At 44.5% G+C, this 20,810-nt stretch overlaps 1 protein-coding gene across 1 annotated transcript; it reads right to left on the bottom strand.

The window, feature by feature from the left end:
- Positions 1–14,005: 14,005 nt before the first annotated feature.
- On the bottom strand, positions 14,006–20,797 carry OIP5 (Opa interacting protein 5). Its single transcript, XM_068161437.1, has 5 exons — positions 20,320–20,797; positions 19,997–20,063; positions 18,926–19,048; positions 18,330–18,411; positions 14,006–16,810 (listed from the first exon to the last, which is right to left on the bottom strand). The coding sequence occupies exons 1-5, from the start codon at positions 20,795–20,797 to the stop codon at positions 16,655–16,657; spliced, it is 906 nt and encodes a 301-aa protein (XP_068017538.1). The 3' UTR covers positions 14,006–16,654.
- Positions 20,798–20,810: the final 13 nt, after the last annotated feature.

The following is a 20,810-nucleotide window of genomic DNA, read 5'->3' as shown; positions in this document are numbered from 1 at the left end:
CCCCGGGCAGCCCATTCCAATGGGCAATCACTCTCTCTGTGTAAAACTTCCTCCTGACCTCCAGCCTGAACTTCCCCTGGCGCAGCCTGAGACTGTGTCCTCTTGTTCTGGTGCTGGCTGCCTGGGAGAAGAGACCAACCTCTGCCTGTTTACAACCCCCCTTCAGGTAGTTGTAGAGAGCAATAAGGTCACCCCTGAGTCTCCTCCTCTCCAGGCTAAGCAGCCCCAGCTCCCTCAGCCTCTCCTCATAGGGCTGTGTTCCAAGCCCCTCACCAACTTCGTTGCCCTTCTCTGGACTCGTTCCAGCAAGTCAACCTCCTTCCTAAACTGAGGGGCCCAGAACTGGACACAGTACTCGAGGTGTGGCCTAACCAGTGCAGTGTACAGGGGCAGAATGACCTCCCTGCTCCTGCTGGCCACACTGTTCTTAATGCAGGCCAGGATGCCATTGGCCCTCTTGGCTGCCTGGGCACACCGCAGACTCATGTTCAGCCTACCATCAACCAGTACCCCCAGGTCCCTCTCTGCCTGGCTGCTCTCCAGCCACTCTGACCCCAGCCTGTAGCTCTGCATGGGGTTGTTGTGGCCGATGTGCAGAACCCGGCACTTGGATATGTTAAATGTCCCTGGAGGTGTTCAAGCCCAGGCTGGATGAGGCTCTGGCCAGCCTGATCTAGTGTGGGGTGTCCCTGCCCATGGCAGGGGGTTGGAACTAGATGATCCTTGTGGTCCCTTCCAACCCTGAATGATACTATACTATACTAAATCTCATGCCGCTGGGCTCTGCCCATCTGTCCAGCCTGTCAAGGTCCCTCTGCAAAGCCTCTCTACCCTCCAGCAGATCAACTCCTGTCCGCAACTTGGTGTCATCAGCAAATTTACTGATGATGTAGTGCTTGGCAAGTTGTTGGGGGAGCACTTGAGTAGGAAAGGTCAGAATTGACAGTGTGAGAATAATGTAACTCTCCTGAAATACAGGGCTGGGGATTATCTGCTGCCTGGGTATTCCCTGAATGTGCAGGTCCCTGCTGCTTGTGGAAATGCTGTGTTGTGCAGGAGTGTGGAAGCTAGTAGCTCTCTGGTGAGGTTACTGGGAGCTTTTAATAATGCAAGTTCTGTGTGATGAGATAGTTCTGCTTATAGCAAGCCATTACTCATCTAGTTAGGCTATCAGCTCAGCATCCTTGAGAACAGTCATTATGCTTCCTTGATACGTGGCTCATCATTAACATGAAAGAGATTCTTGCCTTACTGGTGACTGAAATTGTGTCCACCTTAGTTGCTGTGAAACTGAAAAGTGTGTCTGTTGATGATGGCTTACCATAACAAATCATTTACCTTCAAAGTATGCACAGTTACAAAGTCGTTTTGGTGCTACTGTATCCTTAATTGAGCTGTAGGCTGCTCTCAGTAAAGCAAAAGCCAACAAATTCCAGGGGAAAAAGGAATTTACTGCTGTGTAAACTATATTCTGTGGAGGGAAGGATGCACATGACTTTACTCCAGGAAGCAGGATGGTTCTGAGCAAAAGACTTTCAGGCATGTTTTGGGTAGGTGCTTCTCCTCCCCAGCATGTTAGTTAAAATTTGCCAGTCCTGGGTCTTCCATACTTGGGCCCAATTCATCATCCTTTCCCTTAAACTGAAGGAGGGGGTTATGGTCACTGGAAAGGTAACATCAGCATATTTTACATAGAATGTCTGAAAAGGGAAGGCACAGCTCATCTTTTGACTTGTGCAGATGATCATGTATGATCTGAATAGCTTCCTAGATGCCTATTTAATTCAATTTGTCCATCTTTCTCTCTAGACTTACTGAAGAGCAAGTGGATCAATCAAAAAGAATGGTGAGTAACACCATAAATTTGTTTAGGGTACTAAATATCAGGTACTAAACTTAGTCAAGTTTGTTGGTAGGTTGAGGGGGGGTTCTCTTTTTTTCCCTTTTTCTTTCTTTTTTCCCTTTTTTTTTTTCCCTTTTCTGTCCCAAGACTTCAATCCTTGAGATTTCAATTTTTTGTAGGATGCTTTCAGAGAACTGGAATGTTGCAGAGAACTGGAATGTTCTCCCAGGCAAGCAGCACCAGAACAAGAGGACACAGTCTCAGGCTGTGCCAGGGGAGGTTTAGGCTGGAGGTTAGGAAGAAATTCTACACAGAGAGAGTGATTGCCCATTGGAATGTGCTGCCCAGGGAGGTGGTGGAGTCACCATCATTGGAGGTGTTCAGGAGGAGACTTGATAGGGTGCTTGGTGCCATGGGTTAGTTGATTAGGTGGTGTTGGATGATAGGTTGGATGCCATTATCTTGAAGGTCTTTTCCAACCTGGTTTCTTCTCTTTGCTTCGCTTTCTGCTTGGGCTTTGCTTGAAAGAAACTTTGATGTAACTGTGTCTTCTCACACAGATAAATGCTTTTAAGTCTGAAAATTCCCTTGACATGATGTTGTTTTGCTTTGCTAAGAGACAGTAACTGTTTAATGGTATTAACTTGGAGCAGTTGGACTAGTTGTCTTAAAAATTGTATTTGTTAAACAGTATGATTGGAAGAACAGTCCCATAACTGACTGCCAGTTGTCAAATAGTACATTGAAAATGTCTAGGGATGTCAGTCAACCTCAGGAGTTCTGATTTTTGTATTACTTTTCCAATGCATGAGATAATCTTGCTAGTTAAGGTGTGTAACAGAGTGCTGTATTCTCTTCTCAGCTGTGCCACAAACAGGTCTGTTTTTCCCCATCCTCACAACAAGAATAAGACTTCCCCAACAGTGCGAATGTGGATGGTCAAGCTCATGATGAACTGAAGCATTTGCCTCAGAGGAAGTGATGATGATGGTGTGCTGTGTGTCCATTTTCATGATCTGCTCGCCACTTCTAACACAGGAGTTGAGAATTGTCACTGGAAGATTATTCCTGAACTTGATCAACTAAAGGATTGAGGTAATAGGAATAAAATGAAAAAGACAGGGAAAAGAGAGAAAGGCGTTAGAAAGTAGTATCTAGCCTCATGTTCTTCTATGTGAGGAGGAGAAAGCAAAGGGAAAAAGAACTTGCTGATGAGAGGCCAGGAGATCACTGACAAGATGAGTTAAGGAAGTCTGTCTAGCTGTGGATAAGTGTGGAGTAAAAGAAGTACCTAATCTGTGTAATGTTACAACTGTCAGAAGGGTTTTTTCCTCTACAGCACTGACAGTTTCCTACTAAACTAGATGATAGTTTATGGTGTGTCTTTGAACTGTGAGCTGCTATAGCAGAATTTAATGTCCACAGTGTGTGTGCTGGTGCTACCTAAACATTGTTGTGTGTCTTGGAGCCCCAGTTAAGAAGTCTCATAGCCAATAAACACAGGAATATTTTTGGATGTATTGCCTCTGAGTGAATGCCTAGCTCAGCAATTCTATGCTATACCCTCAGCCAGCTTCTGGACATCTACAGTTAGATAGGAAATCTTAGAGAGCCAGGGATAGTTGCATTTTGTGAAGCTGGCTGATTTTATCCATTAGAGTCCGGCTTTTAAAGTAATGAACCAGTGGGCACTTTAATGTCGAAGGTATTTTGTTCTGATTCCCGAACTACCTCTTCCCTTGTCTTTTTATTTTGCAATTCCAGATCATTTCCTGGCATTCAAGGAGAAACTGGTCCTCTTGCCTGCTCTTAAGCTGCAAGATGTGGCTTGGCTTCTCTTCCAGCAAGCAAAAACCTGTCCTTCACTTCCATGGAGCTGAACGAACAAAGATCTCTCGACTTCCTGTTTCGACCATCTCGCCTGAATTTTGATCCACCAGATGAATTCTCCCCCAGAAGTACCCCACTGTTTTATCAAAACTCAAAAGCAGAGTAACAGCAATCAGCATTTCTTCACCTGAAGAAATGTCTTCTGTGCCAGCTCTTCATCCAGCTTCCTGCTTTCTAGTTTAAAATGATAAATACTTGTAATCAGATGCGGGTGGAAGCTGGTGTTCTTCACTGATATCTCCTTCTTCATTTTAGGAAGGTTAAGTACTTCACTGTGTCACAGTGGAGTTCCTAGCAGATAAAGTGTCTTCATGCATTGCTATGTCACACTGTCTTGACGTGTGTCAAAAGTTGCAGCAGGAAAACCAGAACATATTTTCTTGCTCAGGCATGAGGAAGAAGCTTAGCAAACAACTTCCCATACAGGTAGTTTCAAGTCAAAGACCCAGGCTTGACTCTCTAGATAGGTATCTTGGTGTCAACTCACGTAAAGCAGCTAATGCCCAGGAACAAATGCAGAGTCACCTTGTCTGTAGTGTGTAAATGCATCACCCCAGTCTGTGATCAAAGTGTATATTTGCATGTGTAAACCTATGTAAGTGCTGGAGATGAAGAGCTTTCACCAGAAGGAGAAATTACTCTGCACCATTTCATTTGTAGTGAAGAAAAATGAAGCTTTAGAGGCCTCTGGGGTAATGGGATAATGATTAGGTTTATGTTAAATCATTCCCTTCCTCTGGCTTTTTATGAATCCTTAGCAGCAAAAGGAACAAAAACCTTCTGCAGTAGGAGATGAGGCAGAACTTCTTTCTTTAATAAAAGAAGTTATGTTCTGGTGGGATGGAAGAGCCCAGACATGTAAAGTTGCAGTTTACCCACTCAGTTTCCTTGGCACACCTTTCCATACTGCTGATGGAATCAGCTTTTTGATTCTTTTGTGACTGAGAACTGAGATGACCTGTGTGTGTCCATCACCTAAGCAGGCCCAAGAGAGTGGACTGTTAGCCACATAAGAAGGGCGAGTTGAGACAGAGCAGAAATACTGAAGATGAGCCTTTTCCTGGTTCCTCTTCCTTCCCTCACCAAGATGCAATCTGTTGTTCTTATGTTTACACAAGGTCCTTTGTCTCCATCATCTGTGACTGTATAGGATGTTTCCTGTCGTTCTGAGGTGGGAGTGTGTTTTGTTTAGGTGCTCCCTGCTATGGCACTGTATGTGGCAAGTAAGATTTCTTGGCAAACAAAAAACCCCAGAGCTGGGATACATGTTCTGTTCCACTTTGAATCTGGAGCTCTTCTTAGTGCACCTTATTCCAAGCTTGTGATCTAGGAAATGTGACTCACTAGCTTAAAAGAATATTTTCAAATCTGGTATCAAGTAAAGGTATATAGGTTCTCTTAATAGGTTTGGGGAGATAGTAGCATGGTTTGGGGAGTGGTTTAGATTGCTTGTTTTGTTCTGTTTTTCTTTTCCTTTTAGAGACTGCTGGAGAGAGCCAGGCAGCCTGAAAAGGGCTGAAAAAGATAACAGTTGAAATGCTTCTTAAATCCTAATGACATATTGCAAGGGCAGCATTCTGCTATTTAAAATGTGGTGACCTATTATGGGACCAAGTTCCATAGCAGAGCAAAGACAAAGGTTGGTGGTGATCCTAATCCTCACAGTTAAGTCTGTGTTTAGGCTTTCATTGTAGCAGTAAGATTTAATGACAGCTTTACCCAATTTTTTGTTTCCACAAGAAAAGATCAGATGTCTAAGCTAAAGAGTGGTGGGCAAGACACTGCATATCAAAACAATGCCAACTGTCATGAGCAGAGAGGTCCACTGAAATTGTGTGTGATAAGAGCCGCGTTGTTCTTGATGAGGCAACCACCAGCTTGGCCTGACTTCTTTTAAGAACATAAGAGTTCTTTGCTGAATGTGGTCTGAATTTCTTGCATTGCAGGCAACTGGAAAAAGCACACTTCCTTTTAGGGCCTCCTTATGTTGAAACCAATGGCATTTGATGTAGATGTCTGTGGGAGCAGGATCCATCTCTGTGATGGAAAATACTGGCAGTGCCATAGGCGTGTGTGTGGTGGGGAGGTATCTGGTGTAAGAAGCATCTGATTTTAGATCTGGAAATTTCCTTTTCTTCCTTCTGCCCATACTTCTTCTGAAGTTAAGGCTAGCAGTTGTTTCTTGCCTAGCTTGATGTCAAAGTACTCGGGGGACAGAGAGAGGTGGTTTTGGTTTCTGTGAACACGTGGAAAAGTTAAGAATTTGTCTGACTAGAGAGCAGACACTTTAAGGTCTTTGATCTCTTTTTCCATAGGAGTAATCCTCAGCATTTTATAACCCTGCATTGTAACACAAACAAACACAGGAGTGCTGGCTTTTTTCCCATTTCCTTTTTTTGACTCCTGTCCATGACAAAGTAACAACACTTAGTTTTCAGGTCTGATTTTAGAACATAATATTTTTAGCAGTGCTAAGGATCTAGTCACATAGTGCATGCCCAGAAGACCCCCCCCACTCCACCCACCCCCCCTCCCCTTCTCGCTGCACCTTTCCAGACAGCACCTTTATGAAACCGCTGTGCTTGGAAATGCTGCCTCAACTTACTTCTTCTTGCTCCACTTCTTCTCTCTGTTGGTTGAAAATCTTCCCATGTGAAAGATTACAAAAACAAGGGGCATGTGCAATAGATCATATATATATACATATATATATATATTTTAATACTTGTGGACAAAATGATGTTACAAGTTGTTTGAAAACAACAAAATCACCAATGTCTTCCATTTTGAGATGTGTATAGTTCCATAAGCATTAGTGCTTTGTAGCAAACTGTAGTGCCATGTTAGGATCAGTGCATGAGCCTAGTAGTATTTTTACAATTTCAGAGTGACAATTTATTAATCAACAGTGATGATAATGTAATTAACACTAGAAAGGATACAATAGAAATGCCACAAACATGGTCTAAACATGCAGTATCCTCTCTTTGACAGTGGCTACGCTATCTTTAGAAATGGAATGCGTTTGCTTCATGGGCTTCAGAGAATCATAGTTGACTTTTTGTTTGTAGACTGTCTGTCTGTCTGTCCAGCTGCAATAGTAAGCTAGTGTATGTAAGTGCCCAGAATTCTCATCTCTATCACTTGGGTTCTTTTCAGTCTTTGTTGAAGGTGTCGTCTTCCACGTGCAGCATTTTCAACTTATTTCCCATCCTGTGCTATACTCAGAAAAGTATGAATACACTACAGAGTTTGTGTGCATTCTGTGCACAGCTCTGCTGATTTAAGATCATTTACAGAATCTGTTCAGTAATGGTTTTCCAGATCTGACTTACAATTGCTATAACTAGTTACACGTTACCCTCATCATTTAATAAGGTAATGGTAGCAAGATGCTATCTGCCAATTTTGCATAGAAGACTTTTATCCAATGTTGCAGGAATGGGGAACCTTTTTTGGCTGAAGTCCTACTGAACCTTCGAACACCCTTGGTGGATCCTGCATTTACACACATCTTAATCTTTGTGATAATAAGAGAGAATGGAATAAGGTCAAGGGCTGTTGACAAACACCATTGCGGACTGTATCTGTGCAGCAGGCTGTTTCAAGCCTATGGATCAGAGATTCCCCACCCCTGTATGATTGAGAATTCAATATCCTCTATTTTAGGTAACTTCCGGTGTTGCTTTCCAGCTCTAAACTCAACAATTTCTGTCTCTCCCTCTGCTTTCTTCAGAAGGAAAGTTTAGACCAGGGGAGGTCCAAATGATTTTACACTCAATGGGCAGCTTGGACTGGTCAGATGAGAGACTGGCATGATTCCTGAGTTGTGCAGTACTCTGTGGATGGCATCCTCTGATTTCCTGGGAAAAAGTCTTTTAATTGGTACCAGTGTTGCTCTTCACCCATTTCTCTCTTTTACAAGAACAAAATACTCTTTCAACTTAGAGAGGATACTGCATCTTTTTTTTCCTGAGACCTGCCTGTAAATGGCCATAACGGGGAGGGAGGGAAGGGGTAGCTTGGGTTTGTAGTTTTGATACAATATATCTCTGAAGTAATTAACCACAAAGCATGTACTTGGGTGCAAAACTGTTGAGCCCTGCAGAGCTAAATGTATGTGATGAGGACAAAAGAAAGCAAACCCAAACAAACCTCTGCATCCCATAGGTTTCCAGGAAAACTGGACAAGTTGGGCCATTTACAGCAGAGCTCTGGGAGACCTGTGCTGAGAGTTAGGTTCAATTCTAAATGGATGTAGCTGTACCATTGAATGAAGTAGTTTAGTGCTTGGGAGAATCAATTGAAAAATACCTCTGAAACTGGAATGCAAAATAGCACAGTATGTAGGGGGAAGAATCCCTGATGCAAACAAAGCCATAAGATGAATTAATAAGAAAATAGAACTTTAGTAGCAATAACTGTTTTGCATGTGATAGTAAATAACTTGCATTAGCAAGGCTGTACAGTAGAGTAAGTGGGTAATAACCAAATGAGTTTGTGGCGCTCTGTGCTGCAGGGAGTTGTGTGAGGAGTCTCTTCCTGAGAAGATGAGTGGATTCCTCTTATGTTCCTCTCATTGGAGGGAATTTGGCACTTGAATACTTAGTTAAGGAACCTGATATTAAAAAAAAGAAGAAATAAAATGAAATTGAGTTTGTCACATGTCTGAAGCACTGTCAGTGAGTGCTGGGGAAAGGGCAGACAGTTCTTTCTGAAAGGGTAGCTGAAGTTTCCCAATACTTTTTTGTTTTGTAGTCTATCACTTGCTCTTTCTCCAAGAAGAAAGTAAAGCGAATCTGGCTCTGAAGTTAGAAGCTTTTCCTGGGGGAAGTATTTTTTGGGGGGGATTTCATTGTTTGAAAAGACCAATCTGAGGTAGTCTTTAAATAAGAGAGAACACTTGACACTCAAAACATTTGTGCATCCCAAGCACAACTGTAAAATTCTAAAAATGCTACTTTGCAGCATAAAGCAATTTCAGCCTTGCTAAACACTCTGTTTCAGACCCTAATTGATTTCTGTTGATGCTTGAAGTTTTGGTGGAGGCAAGTACTGTGAAGCCTCTAAGTAACAGAAAAGGTTACTGATCTACAGCTGTAGCCTCTGCACCCAGCAAGTGTTTGCTACCAAAGGGTTACACAAAGGAGCCACAGGAGTTTTAAAATGCCCCTAGCTAAATGATACATAGAATGATACATAGACTAAACCAGGTTGGAAGAGACCTTCGAGATCGTCGCGTCCAACCCATCAACCAATCTGACACTGTTTGGAGTGCAGAGCTATAGGCTGTAGAGACAATATGGCCCTGCAGACAGTAATGTATGCTGAACAGGATTGTTACATCAGAGCTTTGGATCTGGCAGGCTGGGTTGGTTTTTTTTCTGAGAAAGCTGAAGTAATTTGGGCTGTAAGTTATAGCCCTACAGAGGCTTCTAATGTTTCCAAATCACGGAGGTGAAGCCCTCTGGCTCTTCGTAAGTCAGTAATGGGACTGTGAAAGCTGTGAGCATTTTTACAGTGTAAAATAACAAGATAAGCATGAGAATGTCTGCAGTGTTGGCAAATATGTAAAATGTGTATGGAAAGCCAATTGATCTGGAAGGCTGTAATCAGCTTAGGTTCCAGCTATTGAATTATTGATAAAATTGGAAGCTGGCCATAGGGGATCTTAATTTGATTGCTATCTGATTGCATTAGGGGAGTTATAAATTTATTCTGGTCTGTGGTCAGCAAGTACATTTATATAATAATGAAAACATGGTCGTGCTCATACTTTGGATGTATGAACTTCGTGGCTGAACAGAATTCTTCAAGGGTTTATTCATTCAGAGAAGCAGAGGAGGAAATCAAGACTGATGTAGGCAAGCTATCTGCATCTTCTTCCCATTTCAGGCTTCTTAACAGTTACTGTATTTTGTAGGCTACTAGACTAGAAATTACTATTCACAGTAATAAAAGGAATCCCTCTGCCTTTCAGCTCATGAACTATAGCATGATTATGCTCCAAACCCCTTGACTTCACTGCTTCTAAATCTAGGTGGAGGTGTTAGATGCTACCGTATTTCGGTGCGGGGTGTCAAAGTGTGGTGGCCGGTACTGACCTTCCTCCTTTGGCAGTGCTGCCCCCATGCCGAACAGTGCTGCTGCTGCAGGTCTGGTCAGTACTCGTGTTGGGAATTGCACCTTAAGCAAAGGAGGGTAATTGTCAGACAAAAAGGACAAAAAGTCTTGCAAAGAGAGTGAGTGAGCAGGAATTGTACTGAGCTTTGGGACGCAAGGATTACATTGTCAGGAGCTGGTAGTGTGCTTTCTTGGGCAGAGAAGGGAAAAATACACAAGAGCAGGTTTTGATGGATAACTGATGTTAGAAATAACTGCTTCCTGCATCCCTAGGAAACTGTCTGGTCTGCCTCCAAAACTGATAATCCCGCTTGCTGTTCAGGTACAGAGCTGCGTCAGGGCAGTTCAGGTTAGACTCCATTGATTTCTTTTGCTGAAGGATTTAGCATTTTGGCCCAGCAGTGCTTTGCCTGGCACTCAAGCCAGCAGTTGAACCAGGGTGTCTCGTTTAGCAGAACACTAACCGTGGGTTCTGATGTCTGTCCTCTTTCAGTCTGCTCTAAGCTTACTCCTGAGTTTCAGAGAAAATGTCTGTGTTGAGGATGCAAGCAGAGCACGTTTATGTCTCCAAGCCCATGTACGAGGGTGTGATACAGGCAGATTCCCCGAGGTTGACAGTTACTGTTACGACTTACTGTTTAGTGTGTCCTGTGTAAACCCTGTCTGCTTCTCTCCACTTCCCCTCCAAATGAGTGCTTGCAGGTCAGTCAAAAGTGGCCAGTTTTGTAATGCCTTGGGCACGAAGAACTGCATGGAGAAACCGAAGGAAGGCGGCACAGGCCCACAAAACAAATCTTAGAGCTAGTATTCTAATTATGCATGATTCAAAATGTCTAGTGTAATGTAGTTATTACCAGTAAATTGAGATATGCATCTATACATAACGAAGCAATAGTAATTAATATACCAATAGCTTGAACTTCCTGCTTTGATTCTCAAATTCTGGGGTTGTTTTTGGTTGTTTTTTTTTTAGAGAATGTGCTGCCTCTGTAGAGAAAGGGGCAGAATGTACAGATAGGGACAGAAGCATGGCACCAAAACTGTAAATCAGGAACCAGGATCAGCAGAACTCGCCTTTATAAACCTCTTGTCTGGTTCATATTAGTGCCCTGAGCATGTGGGGAAAAAACAGGGCACGAACTAAGCATGTTTAGGGGTGAGACGAGGTTTCTCACCTGCTGCAGCTGTAGCAAGGAAAAGGGTGCAGAGTTTCTCACAAGGTGCAGGGGGGAGGGACTGGTGGATAAAAAAATCAGCCCACCAAACACAAACCAACACAAAAAAAACTCACAATAGCGGAACACACAGACTCAAAATTGAGCGTAGCATTTGCTAGACAGTAGGTAATAAACTTGGGGGTGGTGAGAGAAATTCTTAGGAGAAGGCTGAAATTAATAAGCACAGTTACATATATTTCAGGTGTTGAATAGCTTTTTACTAGACAGTGTTTTCAGGTAACTCTCTTAGCCACATAGGCAGCTGTACTGAAGCATACTGGTACCAGCCAGCAATAATGGCACCTGCAGGAATGAACCTGAAAATACTGGTGACCTTGTATAGTTTTTAAGTTCATTAAAAAGAGATTTTTTAAAAAGCAGAAAATGAGATTTGATCACTGGAGGTCGTTCTCTTCTGCAACACAGGTTGCAATAGTTTGTTGTTTTGTGTTGGGGTTTTGGTTTTGGTTGTTTGTTTGGTTGTTTGGGTTTTTTTTTTCCCTTCTTTCCTTCACTTAGAACATACAAGGGAATTTGGGTGCCATCTTTCTGTCAACTCTTAGTGTGTTCTCTGTAATGTTTCCCAGGTCTTGCAGCGGACAGCGCAGTGACTTTCTGCTGGCAGTTTGCAGGTACCATAGACCGTGGGGCATAGCCTACAGCACTAATAGTTCTCCAAGTTGAAACAGGTATTCAGACGTGTAGAATACTAGCTTGTTACTGCAGAGTTAACATACTTCTAGCTTAGCTTCATGTTGTAGGTGGGCTTAACTTGTGCAGAACACTTCTCCATGGACAGAGGCTCAGATCCTCTTTCTTTAAGTAGAAAGAGGAAACGTCTTGGAGGAAGACATCGTGTGTCAAGTTAACTCCTGTTCGTACTTCATAGCCAACCATCCATAAAGCACTGTGATTTGGGTGTAGAACTGGGGGTTGTGTCTTTCTCTTGAATGCTCCTTCTAGCTACACAAGTATTGCCAAATGAGGGTAGGAATGTTGGAAGAGAGAACAACTATGTTACGAAATCAGAAGAAATTATTTGCGCCAACGCAGCTCTTCAAGCAAAAAGGGAATTTGTAGAACAAGTTTATTAGCCCAGCAGCTAACCATGGTCACCCAATCCTTAGTGAGTATTCTTTAGGAGACTTTGCATGGTTTTAAAACCCTGTTAAATCTATTTTCTTCTGTGTGATGAGTAAGCAGTCGTGTCCTTTGTTAGTGCTTATTCCCTTCAATATAACACCTGGGCAATAAGCTTCTCTAAGATGTCAGTGAAGATATCCTCCTTTGGAAAAGTATAAAAGCAAAGGAGAAAATACGAGCTAGAGGTCCTTAAAAATTACCTTAGTACATTAAAACAAACAAAAAAACAAACACCCCAACAGGCTAGAAAATACTTCTTGTACTAAACTTCTGACAGCATGCTCACATGGATTAGTGGAGGAAATTATTGGTGTCACTAGAACTATGTACTCCCATTGCACACGTGTTTTACATGGTAACAGTGAAAGAATGTCTCCCTGCAAATTTGATGTTGTTTTTTTTTCCCAAAAGGCAGCTTGCTTTTATATCTATGCATCTTTGAGGATTTCAAGATAAGATTTTATTCTTTTGACACTGTAAAAGAGGAACTGTTTAAAAATTAACTTGGAAACTCTGCACCTGTATACAAATTTTTTTAGCAATAAAGCAGCACAGGCTGAGAATGCACTCACCCTGGATGTGTCATTTGTTCAGAAGACAAACTCACCAGCTTAGTGCACCTTGCACTGTGCTTCTGAGATGCGTTTGCACCTGCTGGTTTGTGTCAAAACATAGCAATTGGAGCTAAAGCTGCTTTGGGTCCAGCTCTTCCCTCGGACTTCAGGCACAAGAGCCTCTGAGTTCTTGGAAGGCAGCTGAAGAAAAATTGTTACTCCACTCACAGTAAGATGAGCAACTTACCAGGTAAAAGCTTCAAGGGTTGCTTTAGATGGTAACAGAAAGCTGTTGTTGTTAGATTGCCTGAAAGTACCAAGCCCTTCAGAAAACTCTTTCTTATGTATGGAAGGGCAACAAAGCTGGGGAGGGGTCTGGAGCACAGCCCTGTAAGGAGAGGCTGGGGGAGCTGGGATTGATTAGCCTGGAGAAGAGGAGGCTCAGGGGAGACCTTATTGCTGTCTACAACTACCTGAAAGGAGGTTGTAGCCAGGTGGGCATCAGTCTCTTCTCCCAGGCAACAGTGACAGAAGGAGAGCACACAGTCTCAGGCTGTGCCAGGGGAGGCTTGGGCTGGATGTGGGGAGGAGGTTCTTCACAGAGAGAGGGATTGGCCACTGGATTGGGCTGCCTGGGGAGGTGGTGGATTCACTGTCCCTGGAGGTGTTTAAAAACAGAGTGGATGAGGCACTTGGTGCCATTGTTTGGTTGATTAGATGGTACTGGGTAATAGGCTGGACTTGATGATCTCAAAGGTCTTTTCCAACCTGGTTGATTCTGTGATTGTTCATTGTGAAAAGCTCTGTGGTTGATGGGTCACAATCTGCCTGCAGGGAGGCACAACTTTCCTTGCAGTTGCTGCTGAAAGTGGTTTTGGAAAGTGCTGCAACCCAGCAGCGTGGTGCCACCCCATGTGAGGACTGTGCTGAAGAAGTCATGGCTCCCCACCCAGAGTTCCAAAACCTGTCATGAATTGGTAACCCTTTTGCTAGCTTATAGAAGATTGACAGTATGACTGTTACTTCTGTAGCCTATTTAATTACCTTAATTTGCTTCATTTTGTAGTTTTTGTCTTCAGATTCCAGAGAAGACAGCTGGTGGTTAGCTAACAGAAGGTGGCCTGATCTTGAGACTTGCTTTGTACAGGGTTGGTATTGAGAATCTCTCCCTCCCAAGCCAGAGCAGCCCTGGCTGCACTTCGAGCTAAAACACATCTCTCCCAATGTCTAGCTAAAGGAGATGAGGTTCCATGCTGGAATGAGAACGGAATATTCACTGGTCAGCTGTGGATTAAGAGGAATTGCAATCTGGGAGAGGCCGGGGGATCCAACGCTGAATCTTTCAGGACTAGAAGTTTATTAGCATGACTTAAAATGCTCCCATAGGTTTGAGCTGTTTTCTCAGTACAGCCTTATTTGAAATCACTGAAGATAATGAGCTTATTTTTGTGGCTTGCTGCTTAGAATTTACTTAGAACACTGTACTGCTGCAGGTGTCAGCAGGTTCATTGGGTGATGGTTGGTGCCAAGGAAAAACATCACCTGCCCAAGAGGCATAGAGGACCAGTTTGACCCAGCAGAGCAGAGGTCTTCCCAGTTCCAAAGATTACAGAAGCATAGCTTAAAATGTTACCAGCTGTTATTTAGCATGCCCTTATTATTTGTTTAGATTGATGCTAAGTAATGCACTGTGAGGAACCGTTCACATAATGCTTCACGAGGAGCCAGGTCCCAGGCAAGATAACCTGAGGGAGTTTGTCAGCAAGCATAGTCTAAGGAAAAGAAAGGGGCTTATGACTCCCATGGTATTACCTGTGGTGTGTACAATCTATACTTCTGAATTTCTGCTTGGTTTAGTTTTAAAGTTTATTCTTTATAACTGTAAATATAATATATAAAACTGTAACTGACACTTTCCAGGGGTGGACACTTGGATAGTGGAGTGAGACAGATGTAAAGCAGAGAGTAAACAATCATTCTCAATGCAGAAACCAGAAGGAAGGGGCAAAAGGGAGCACTCCCATTACCAATCCTGTTTCTCAGGCTGATGCAACCACAAAAGTGCTGTTACTTAAGCAGCAACACAAAACACAATGGTGAAATTGCACAATGGAAGGCATTTCCCTGAGCTGGGGGGCTGCTTGCACAAGATGAGCTTAGTGCCAAGACCCCAACTGAAGTCCCACAGGCCCTTGAACATAATGCAGAAGTCGCTGCACAACACAACAACAACAATAAATGAAATGATCAAATATAGCAAATCAAAGCTTTAGGTGCATGGCCAGGGACAACTCTTAAGAGCTATCTTCCAGTTAGGGGTTCAGGACAGAGTTCCTTGTAGAGAAACTGCATCCAATGAAATAGATCTTACAAGAACATAACATTTACTTCAGGTAGATCCTTTGGGTATCCCAAATGTCATTGAAAAGCACTGCAGCTTTGCACTTAATGCTTGTCAAATTTGTAAAGCAGTAAAAATAATTTAGATAGCAGACAGTGTTAGAGGGAGAGCCTGTCTTCTCCCTGCAGAATGGCTGCTGACATTCTAATGTTATTGCTCAATCAGAACACAGACAACCCAGAACTCTTAATCAGAAAAGCAGCACAGCTGAACAATAATACTAGAGGTACCAGCTGCCCAACTAAAGCCTCTGGGGTGGCCTTGCAGTCAGTTCTGTCCCCTCTGCTCCAAGCCCATGGCAAGAGTTATTTTGCCAAACAATTCAGACTGAAACACACAGAGTACTTGTGTTGGCAGCAGCATGGAGGGCAATCTGCCAGTCACATATGGATGCAGAACAGAGGGGATGGCAAATTGCATCGCTGGAATTAAGCTGACCCATTAAACTTTATGGAAGGTTTAAAACATCAGCAAGAGGGAGAGGAAGAGGACCATTAATCTTCCAACTAACAAGAATTAGGGATAAAGATATTCTGTCCCCATAACAAGGGGTAAGCAGTGGTTTTTCTTTGCCATACAAATACTTCCTAGATGTTTGGAAAGAAGCAGAACCCATTCAAACCAGACAAACAGCAATGAGAAGCTGTTAGGAGATATTTTTGATGAAACATCTCAACTGGCCAAGTGAAGGTAGCAGGCAGATCCATCACAACTTAGCAGAGCAGTGTTCCCCCAATGGAGCAGAAGTGAAGATGACAAGACGACTGTTCCTTGGTTTCACAGCTTCAGATACAGAAAGGCTCAAATCTGTTAAAGGCAGATGCTCACAGCCTAAGCTTCAAGGAGCTACCAGAACTTGACTCAGTCCTGTGCAGCCATGGGGCTGCACTTTCACAGGACTTCACAAGTATGTGGGTTTCAATTTGAAATCCAAAACGTTGTGCTCCAGCCAGCACTATGCCAACCAGATTCACACAGCAAGCACTGAACAGCCTCTGTGATGTTCTAGCCTGCTCCTTTTACAGGCCACATACACAAGCAAATCCAGAACTACTAAGGATGCTGCTTAGTTGTTGACATAGCAGGTGCAGCTAATGAGGCAACTAATCAACAGGTACCTGGCATGACCACTATATAGATCTACATGAAAAGGCAGGGCAAGAACTTCAGATCTCTGTAAGAATGTTCAGTACGTGATAGCTCCTCTTGAACATTCTCTCTTTAGTGTGTTTTGTATCCTTCCAGAAATCTGATTCCAGCATTTCAAAGGCTGGCTTTCCCCCTGCAGTCATTAGAAAGAAAGTCAGTTATACTGTCTCAGCAAACCACGTGCTGCATGGGGTGAGCTCTTCATTTGGCCAAGCGTAACTTCAGCGTGTCAGATTTTCAGGCGTTCCTCTTAGACTGAAGGGAGGCACTTCCACACTGGTTCTTTCCATGCACAGATAGAAGTGACAACTCAACACTCTAACCTGTTTGCTTACTAATTCACCTTGACTATTGCATATCCTGGTGGTAGACTAAATGCTTCTGGGGCAGAGCTTTGCCTTGCTGCCATAGTATACTTTTGTTCCAGTTCCTCCATCTCCTTCATCAGCACTTCTATGTGAATGTGAAGACACACAAGCTTTTGTTTCAACTACAGGGGAAAAAAAAAGAGAAAAAGAAACAAGAATATTATAACCAGAGAAAAATGTCCTGACTCTGGACCTTTGAATGACCTGCACCTCACTCTCAGTGGCCAAAGAGCAGCTGACTTTCATGATGGAAAACTATACTGGAATTTGCTCTCTACACTCCATGTCTAATACAGTCAAAACTGGCATCCAACTCAGAAACCTGCACCACTACTTGGTGCACATCCAGCTGGAGGTCAGTCACTAGCGCTGTGCCCCAAGGATCAGTGCTGGGCCCCATGCTCATTAACATCTTTATTGATGATCTGGATGAGGGCATTGAGTCCATCATCAGTAAGTTTGCAGATGACACCAAGCTGGGGGCAGGAGTTGATCTGCTGGAGGGTTGAGAGGCTCTGCAGAGAGACCTCGACAGGCTGGACAGATGGGCAGAATTCAACAGGATGGAATTCAACAAGTCCAAGTGCCAGGTTCTGCACACTGGCCACAGCAACCCCATGCAGTGCTACAGGCTGGGGTCAGAGTGGCTGGAGAGCGGCCAGGCAGAGGGACCTGGGGGTGCTAGTTGATGGTAGGCTTAACATGAGCCTGCAGTGTGCCCAGGTGGCCAAGAGGGCCAATGGCATCCTGGCCTGCATCAGGAAGAGTGTGGCCAGCAGGAGCAGGGAGGTCATTCTGCCCCTGTACACTGCACTGGTTAGGCCACACCTCGAGTACTGTGTCCAGTTCTGGGCCCCTCAGTTTAGGAAGGAGGTTGACTTGCTGGAACGAGTCCAGAGAAGGGCAACGAAGTTGGTGAGGGGTTTGGAACACAATCCCTATGAGGAGAGGCTGAGGGAGCTGGGGTTGCTTAGCCTGGAGAAGAGGAGACTCAGGGATGACCTTATTGCTCTCTACAACTACCTGAAGGGAGGTTGTAGACAGGTGGGGATTGGTCTCTTCTCCCAGGCAACCAGCACCAGAACAAGAGGACACAGTCTCAAGCTGCACCAGGGGAGATTTAGGCTGGAGGTTAGGAGGAAGTTCTCCACAGAGAGAGTGATTGCCCATTGGAATGTGCTGCCTGGGGAGGTGGTGGAGTCACCATCATTGGAGGTGTTCAGGAGGAGACTTGATAGGGTGCTTGGCTGCATGGTTTAGTTGATTAGGTGGTATTGGATGATAGGTTGGACACGATGATCTCGAAGGTCTCTTCCAACCTGGTCTATTCTATTCTATTCACGTATGCTCAGACTAAGCCTGTCTAAATGATTCTTGTTTTCATCTTTTTCTAAATGTGGAGACAAAAGGATAACTTTTGCCAGAAAATTGTCTGGAATTGGATATCTTTTACAAACAAGTGGTTCTGGAAAATCTTTGCCTATCTCACAGACTTCAGTCCGTCGTATTGCAAGTCAGTATTTTCTCCATCTTATGCACTTAAAAAAACCCACCACACTAATAATTTTGGACTGCTATAAAAGATAACAGCATTAAAAAAATATATATATTTCCCATGCAAATTGATGTAGAAACCCTTACTTTCTGCACTTTTCTCTTTATGGTCACAGGAGGAAAATTTATCTTCGTCGCTTCTATCACAATTTGTTTCTTTAAGAAGTAACTGGAAAACAAAAAGGGGAAGGGAAAACCAGTTAAAAACCACACAGTTACATTGTTTGGACCAATTATTTAAATGTGATTTAAAAGCAGATGCCAAAGTTGTTGCCAACAGCAGTCAATATATGATGAAAATACTAAAAACACAACAGTGATTTTAATTTGAAGTCGTCAGTTTCTCACAACCAGCTATAAGTGACTTAGGCTTTATAGTCAGGTCCTCATATATGATGGAACTACTCTGACACCCCACATTTGCTGAAGCAAGCCTGGGACTGGATTGCAAGCAACTAGTTTTAAACCTTGGCATTATGTGAGGATGCCCAAGAAGTGCAATACCAATCAAATGGAGTCACACCAACACTAACCATTTAACACAGAGGCTGTTAAGATCCCGCTCCGAGGCGCTCAGTCAGAAGGAAAGTCACTCGTGTTAGCTGTACATTTGCTCTACACCCTGTCATAACAACTTAAAAGTTCCCCTCAAGTCACTGGCCATAAAACTAGAGTATGCTCACCAGAGGATGCTGTCCTTGAACAAACAGAAGAGGCCTCGCAGAGCGGCCAGGTCTCTGGCAGTAGAATAAAGCATGAACCCCACGACCGAGCCACATGACTGACAGCATAACGAGTAGTAAGCACTGCAAAGAGAAAGGGAACAGTATCGTTAAACAGAAGGCTTAAGAAACAATGCATCCTGCATGCTTCTCAGAGGACATCAAATCTCCAGTACTATCAGGACAGCAAAACAAAATAAAACATAACCGTGCTCTCTCCTTAAAGGAACGACACAAAACGAAGAGCATGTGAACACAAAGGAGTTGTGTGCAAGAAACAGTCTCTGCAATAAGCAAAGGTGCAGTTAAGTTAGGAAGTGCACATCTCATTATCACACAGCAATTTAAGCTTGATTTAGCCAGTGAAACAATGTCTGGGTCTGGTCATAGCAGCAAAATTTCCTGCTGATAAAACAGATTATTGCCTCAGGTAGAGAAAGGGGAAACGAAAACCAAAACAAAACAAAAAGCTCAAAGCTCAATTCTTATCTTTGAAGAGTTCCCAGCCCTTACCGTTTGTAAATACCATTTAAACAACTAGTTCTGTAAGTTTGCAGGCAATACATCCTTCACATCAGACTAATACCAGAATTACAGTTGTAGGCTTACAAAGTGGCAGAAAATACTCATTTTTAGTATAAAAAAAACCCAAACAAAAGCCTCATTTGAAGATGCTTCCTTAATTTAGGTTAACAGACCTATTAGGGGAGGAGCAGAAGACACCTAATGGCCAGACTGTCTTACATTGTGTCACTCCAATGTTCCTCTCCACCAACAAATGTCAGAGCAGCAAAACTCCAACAAAAACTAAAGCTACACGCTCTACCAAAGGTTTCTCCATCCGAATTGATGAAGCACGGGTAGCACAAGCACTCCGGAATTTACCAAGCCCAGAAGAGCCCCACGCGCACAGGACCGAGCAGCTCCTGGCTCCCAGCTTTACTTGAAACCCATTTCTGCCCACGCAATCTACCGTGGCGACTGTGCCCGGCAGGCCCCACGCCAAACCCAAGACCTAGGCGAGCTACGCACCATCCCAGGAGGGCTCCCTCGAGGCCGATCATGAGCGAATCCGCACGGGCCACTCCGTTTGTGACTTCTGAGGAGAAAGAGAGAGCCGCTGAAGCCGAGCTTCCCCTGGACCAACCCCACCCCGGCCGCCTCCGCCATGCCCTCCCACCCCACGACCTCAGGGCATTCAAGACGAAGCTCAGCCGAGACCCTCTGTGCCGCGGGAAGGTCCTCCTCCGGGTGCGGACAGTACAGACCCGAAACCCGCCCACCCCGCGGGGCCCAGCTCTGCCCGGCGGCTGGCGGGGCCAGCCCCCTCCCCTCGCCTCAAAGCGGACACTGACTGAAACAGACGAGGGCGCCGAGCCGCGGTTCCTGCGCGCACAAATGCAGCGAGTCCCCCAGCACAGCCCGACAGCCGCGGCACTGAAACATGGCGCAGTGCTCCGGCAGGGGAGCCCGCCGCCGTAGTGGCAAGGAAGATGTCGAGGAACGTGACTTTGGCAACACTTCTGTGGCAGCAGCAGAAGACGGCTTCGGGACCCATGTGGCAGCGTTGGAAGACGACAGCTTCGGGACACGTGTAGCAGCATGGGGGACGAACGGCTTCGGGACCCGTGCGGCAGCGTCGGGGACGAACGGCCTCGGGACCCGTGCGGCAGCGTCGGGGACGAACGGCCTCGGGACCCGTGCGGCAGCGTCGGGGACGAACGGCCTCGGGACCCGTGCGGCAGCGCTGGAGGGCCGCAGCCGCTCCACCGTAATGACCCCATCAACCTGCGGATGCTGGAAGAATTCCTGCAGCTGCCTGCGCACCGCCATGTTCTCCCGCCCC

Source organism: Melanerpes formicivorus, unplaced genomic scaffold (genome assembly GCF_026170545.1).
Source record: "Melanerpes formicivorus ecotype bairdi unplaced genomic scaffold, bMelFor1.0.p_v2 SCAF_58, whole genome shotgun sequence".
NCBI classification, from domain to species: Eukaryota; Metazoa; Chordata; class Aves; order Piciformes; family Picidae; genus Melanerpes; species Melanerpes formicivorus.
The sequence above is the reverse complement of the archived record's forward strand: the minus strand, read 5'-3'. Positions and strand labels throughout refer to the sequence as shown.